Source organism: Microcaecilia unicolor, chromosome 2 (genome assembly GCF_901765095.1).
Source record: "Microcaecilia unicolor chromosome 2, aMicUni1.1, whole genome shotgun sequence".
In the NCBI taxonomy this organism is placed as follows: Eukaryota; Metazoa; Chordata; class Amphibia; order Gymnophiona; family Siphonopidae; genus Microcaecilia; species Microcaecilia unicolor.
Genome location: NC_044032.1, coordinates 653,763,942 through 653,770,489, shown reverse-complemented (window position 1 = coordinate 653,770,489; position 6,548 = coordinate 653,763,942). Strand labels below are relative to the sequence as shown.

The window sequence follows — 6,548 nt, the reverse complement described above, 5'->3', positions numbered from 1 at the left end:
TGGCCCCTGAGTCAGGCATCCCCCCCCCCTCCTCCCCTGCCTACAGGTGAGGAGGAAAATAGCTGTGAGTTTGCTGCTGTCTGCCTTCTGTGTCCTGTCCTTGAATAATGAGGCTGTCCCAGCGCTGGTGCTGCTGCTGCTACTGTGATGGGGAAATGAAAGGAGGAGAGCAGGGAGGGGGAGGACAGTGGGAGAGCAGAAAGGAAAAGAGGCAGAGAAAGAAGCAAGGACACACATAGAGGGCAGGAAATGAGAGCACGACAGAGCTGCTGCTGGGGAGAGACAGGGAGGAAACCCAGGGAAGTGAGAAGTAGGATTCATCTCGCCCAGTAGAACTGAGACAGGACTCAGCTCTCTCTGGGAAACAGGAAGGAGAGGACACAGCATTCGTCTCTGCCCACAGCAGCAGAAGGTAGACAGGACTCATCTCTTCACCTCCCTCCTGCTTCTCCTGATGGAACAGTGAGAGAAGCAAGATATAGTCTGCCTCCAGGTTGCTGCATGTCCAGTAAAGGCAGGAAGTTTCAGCAGCTGCCAGCAGCCAGGCTCTCCTTCGCAGCTACCGATGCAGAGGGGGACCAGAGAGGCTGGGCAGCCAGGAATGGAAGACAGCAGTTGCAGGAAAAGGCGAAGATGGAGTTGTTCCCCAGCCCGGATCACTGCATCGAGAGGGACTGCTGGAGCGCCTACCCACCACGGTAAGTACATCGTGTGCTGTCCTGCCCTATCCGCTTAACCTCTACACACTGTCAGCACCTTACTAACCTGAGAGATTCTTTGCATTAGCCTAATGGTCAGTGGGCCGAGAATCTGGGGAACTGGGTTCAATTTCCAGTGTGGCTCCTTGTGATCCTGGACAAGTCACTTAACCCTCCATTGCCCCAAGTACAATAAAAAGCTTAGATTGCGAGGTCACCAGGGACAGAGAAAGTACCTGCACCTAAGGAATGTAAACCAGTGTGGGGCAAAATGGTTGAGACTATTATAAAGCACAAATTTACAGAGCATATTCAAAAACATGGATTAATGAGACAAAGCCAACATAAGTACATACAGTGGCGTACCAAGGGGGGGGGCGGTGGCGCGCGCCTGTCGGCTCCGCTCATTCTCTGCCCCGGAACAGGTTACTTCCTGCTCTGGGGCAGAGGGAGCAGGGAACAAGCAAAGCCGGCAGGCGCGCAGCACGCCCCCCCCCCAGGCGGTAAAAATGCACCCGGGGGGGGTCCTTTCACCGGGGGGAGGGGAAGGTGTCCTCTCTCCGGGGGTGGGCGGAGGCGCATCGGCGATCCGCCCCGGGTGTCAGCCACCCTAGGAACTCCACTGAGTACATAAGTAATGCCACACTGGGAAAAGACCAAGGGTCCGTCGAGCCCAGCATCCTGTCCACGACAGCGGCCAATCCAGGCCAAGGGCACCTGACGAGCTTCCCAAATGTACAAACATTCTATATGTATTATTCCTGGAATTGTGGATTTTTCCCAAGTCCATTTAGTAGTGGTTTATGGACTTGTCCTTTAGGGGCAGGATTTAGTGAAGGGAAATCTTGCCTCACCAATCTACTACATTTCTTTGAAGGAATGAACAAACATGTGGATAAAGGTGAGCCGGTTGATATTGTGTATCTGGATTTTCAGAAGGCGTTTGACAAAGTACCTCATGAAAGACTCCAGAGGAAATTGGAGAGTCATGGGATAGGAGGTAGTGTTCTATTGTGGATTAAAAACTGGTTAAAAGATAGAAAACAGAGAGTAGGGTTAAATGGTCAGTATTCTCAATGGAGAAGGGTAGTTAGTGGGGTTCCCCAGGGCTCTGTGCTGGGACCTCTGCTTTTTAACATATTTAGAAATGACCTAGACATGGGAGTAACTAGTGAAGTAATTAAATTTGCTGATGACACAAAGTTATTCAAAGTTGTTAAATTGCAGAAAACGATTCATGGTCTAACGTGCACTGAAAAGTGCTTAGGATTCTGACAGCTACTTCGTGCTGGTTGTCTTCGTATAAAGGGCAATTCCACAACCTAGACGCCCACGTTTAAGCGTGCATTGCATGCGTGGCATACACACGAAAGTTGCCCTGATACATTTTGTCATATTAATACTGGGTTATGCTAGAGTTCTAGAACAGAACCTAGTGGTGGTAAATGCTGAGCCCCCATGAGCATCTCCGCGTTTGCACCTGCTGATTTTTAGCACAAGCTAAAAAACACTTGCGCACCTTAGTAAAAGACACTCTTGGCGCCTAGATTCCATTCCGGAAGAAACTCTTACCACAGGTCTCAGGCCACCTAAACAGAGATGCCCACGTGTACAATTTCCAGAAGATTCTATAGAGGTCATCCAAAGCTGGACGCAGGAACTTACGAATGGATCGGAGATGCAGTGTGCAAATTAGTTGGGTTTATTAATCTTGACAGTCAATAACTAAGTTTAACAAGCACTGTCAGGCAGATGATCAAAAGCCCCGTGCTGTTCCAAACAGCGCTGGAACAGCGCAGGGCGCTATTAGACCTATGATCAGAGATAATGCATGCAAATTTAATAAGCGCAATTATCTCTGATCATGGGGTAAAAGTGCGGGAGAATTGTCCCTGAGCATGCGCTCAGCACAATCCTCCCACACTTGTTTGACAGGTCTGGGCTGGAGACCAACGAAAAGAGAAGGACGCCCATCTTTAAATCGGAAGATGGATATCCTCAACTGCCCTGTTGCAGGGACGGCCAAATTTCAAGGGGGTGTCGGAGGTATAGCGACAGGGCAGTTGAGGACGTCCAAAATTTGGACGTTTCTGTGACGGGGCGGTTGAGGACGTCCAAAATGTGGACGTTTCTGTGACGGGGCGGTTGAGGACGTCCAAAATTTGGATGTTTCTGCAATGGGCAGTTAAGGACGTCCAGAATTGGATGTTTCTTTGAGAAAGACGTCTTTCTCATAGAAACATCCAATTTTGGACGTCCTCAACTGCCCTCGCTGGCAGGTTTGCTGTAGGGGGGAATGGGGGCCTGCCAGCATGCAAGACAGGGCTCACCATTCCTCCCCAATGACCTGCAAACCCTAACGCCAGCTCGGAGCTGGCGTAGGGTTTGTCGCGGCCAGCAACCCAATCTTTGGCACGCTGGACGCTGATCATTGGGGATGAATGCGTTAAGCGCTGATTAGCATGCATTTGCAGGCTACTTGCGCTAAGAGCCCTCGAGCGCGTTGTTTCAAACAACCAAAAAACAAGAAGGGGGTAGAGCAGTGGCTCCAATGAAGGATATTTATTTAAAATTCAGTAAAATGACAAAGACTCAACTCAGTCTGCATTTCGGCACCAGAATGCGTCTGCTTAGGGAGTCAAAACAATTTCAATGAATGAGTCCACAAATGCTGAGTACAACGTCCAGTGAACACACAATACGAGATCAAAAACACCAAAGTCCAGAGCAAGCGAAGCGTAAGCCAAGCCCCCTGTCTCTGCTGCTGCAAAACATCCCCAGAACGTAACACTGCCACCACCATGCTTCACTGTAGGGATGGTGTTAGCAGGGTGATAAGCTGAGTATATTTTGTACTATAAGTCACGAAAACCTGCCCCAAGCCTAACCCTCCTCCCACCCCTCCATCCCCTAGAGCCACCCAGTCCTTGGTAGTCTAATGGCCCAGGGCAGGAATGGTCCCCCTGTCCTGCTGCCCCAGGACTGTACACTGATGACCCCTAGTGGTAGTCTGACAGATCCAGAACTGGAGTGTCCCAAACAGACTTGGCTTTTAGCTTAAATGTATATAAAATAATCATTAGGGACAGTCTAAAATCCAGACCTGTTCATTTACTATGGTTACAGTCAAAGCAGTTTACATATTATATACGGGTACTTGTTTTGTACCTGGGGCAATGGGGGGCTTAAGTGACTTGCCCAAAGTTACAAGGAGATGCAGTGGGAATCAAACCCAGTTTTCTAGACTCAAAGTCCCCTGCACTAACCACTAGGATACTCCTCTGCTAGCTACACTCCATGTACAATCTCAAATAATAGCAACAGAATCTCAAATACTAGCAACATTCCATGTAGAATCTCAAATAGGGACAGGGAAATGGGACTTGATATACCGCTTTCCATGGTTACAATCAAAGCAGTTTACATATTATATGCAGGTACTTATTTTTTACCTGGGGCAATAAAGGGTTAAATGACTTGCTCAGAGTCACAAGGAGCTGCAGTGGGAATGAAAGTTCAACAGGATCAAAGTCATCTGCATTTGCCACTAAGCTACTCCTCCATCCTGGAAGTAGGCTTTCCAACTGGAGCATACTGGCAAACCCAGTCCGAGTTTTACTTTTACACTAATGCTTGCTTGGATATATTTTTCTCCTAGTCTTTAGAGCCCATGCATGAACTACCTGAACAGTCACAGCCCTTTCAGATTTCTATGTAACTCAACTATGCAGGTTAACCTAATCCTGTAGACCAAATACATACAAATGTACCAGGAAAATATTAATTACAGAAGGACCTTACGAGACTGGGAGACTGGGTGGCTAAATGGCAGATGACGTTTAATGTGAGCAAGTGCAAGGTGATGCATGTGGGAAAAAAGAACCCGAATTATAGCTACGTCATGCAAGGTTCCACGTTAGGAGTTATGGACCAAGAAAGGGATCTGGGTGTCGTCGTCGTTGATAATACACCGACACCTTCTGCTCAGTGTGCTGCTGCGGCAAGGAAAGCGAATAGAATGTTGGGTATTATTAGGAAAGGTATGGAAAACAGGTGTGAGGATGTTATAATGCCGTTGTATCGCTCCATGGTGCGACCGCACCTTGAGTATTGTGTTCAATTCTGGTCGCCGCATCTCAAGAAAGATATAGTGGAACTGGAAAAGGTGCAGCGAAGGTCGACTAAAATGATAGCGGGGATGGGACGACTTCCCTATGAAGAAAGACTAAGGAGGCTAGGGCTATTCAGCTTGGAGAAGAGACGGCTGAGGGGAGACATGATAGAGGTATATAAAATAATGAGTGGAGTGGAACAGGTGGATGTGAAGTGTCTGTTCACGCTTTCCAAAAATACTAGGACTAGGGGGCATGCGGTGAAACTACAGTGTAGTAAATTTAAAACAAATTGGAGAAACCTTTTCTTCACCCAACACGTAATTAAACTCTGGAATTCATTACCGGAGAACGTGGTGAAGGCGGTTAGCTTAGCAGAGTTTAAAAAGGGGTTAGACGGTTTCCTAAAGGACAAGTCCATAAACTGCTACTAAATGGACTTGGGAAAAATCCACAATTCCAGGAATAACATGTATAGAATGTTTGTACGTTTGGGAAGCTTGCCAGGTGCCCTTGGCCTGGATTGGCCGCTGTCGTGGACAGGATGCTGGGCTCGATGGACCCTTGGTCTTTTCCCAGTGTGGCATTTCTTATGTACTTATAGACTTCCTGAAAACCAGACTGTGTATTTCTGTTCCACCTCTGCCCTCTTAGCTGCTATGTCATAAACAGGGAGAGAGATACTGGGATGAAATGCAGGGAAGGATCATGCTTGCTGTTGCCTTGAGTTTTACAGATTCCAGAAACAGCAGAAGAATGGACTTGCTATTTCCAGCTTCTCTTAGCATCACAAGCACTCTTTAGCCTGTCTCACATCAGGGATAAATATGGAGGATTTGGTGGGAACACAGGGGAAGAAAGGTTAGTCTTCACAGTAATCAGTATGGCAGGTCTGATTACCCTGAAGTGACTCATTTGCACTAATTAGAATTTAGCAAGGGGTACGTATAGAGCATTATAACTTGGCTTCATTTCCCTTCCATAACTTAGCAGCTTTAAACAAGCTTAAGCATTAATTGCAGCTCAGCTCTAAACAGATCAGATGTTGCCTGTGTGTCATTGCTGGACTTTCTGCTTTCATAATTCCCTCTGCCTCTTTACTGATGAAGGTATTAAGAACGTAAGTGTTGCCATACTGGGATAAACCAAATGTCTATCAAGCCCAATATCCTGTTTCCAGCAGTGGCAATCTAGGTCACAACGTACCTGGCAAGATCCCAGAAGACTAAAACAGATTTTATGCTGTTTATCCTAGAAATTTTCCCAAAGTCCATCTTAATAATGGCTTATGGACTTTTCTTGTAGGAAATTATCCAGACCTTTTTTTAAACGTTGCTAAGCTGACTGCTTTTGCCACATTCTCTGGCAATGAATTCCAGAGTTTAATTACAAGTTGAGTGAAGAAATATTTTCCCCAGTTTGTCTATGGCTTATGTTTGATTTATTCTTACTGTACACCGCCTTGAGTGAATTCTTTCAAAAAGGCGGTAAATAAATCCTAATCAATAGATAAATTTACTACTTAGTAGCTTCATTGCACCCCCCACAGTCCTAATATTATTGAAAAGAATAAAACAAGCGATTCACTATACTCAGTATTTTATAAACCTCTATCATATCTCCCCTCAGCCGTCTCTTATCCAAGCTGAAGTGCCCTAGCCGCTTTAGCCTTTCCTCATAGGGAAGTTGACCTTAAAGCTATCAAACAGGTGGAAAAAGCGACGGCCAAAGCCAGAAG

The 6,548-nt window shown here is 46.7% G+C and overlaps 1 protein-coding gene across 1 annotated transcript in view; it reads left to right on the top strand.

Moving 5' to 3' along the window:
• Window positions 1–272: 272 nt before the first annotated feature.
• The window catches only part of TRPC3 (transient receptor potential cation channel subfamily C member 3), a 105,818-nt gene continuing 99,542 nt past the window's right edge, over window positions 273–6,548 (top strand). The window contains exon 1 of the mRNA XM_030191771.1: window positions 273–698. Coding sequence (XP_030047631.1) covers window positions 502–698 — 197 coding nt within the window. The 5' untranslated portion in view covers window positions 273–501. The remainder of the gene's footprint in view (window positions 699–6,548) is intronic.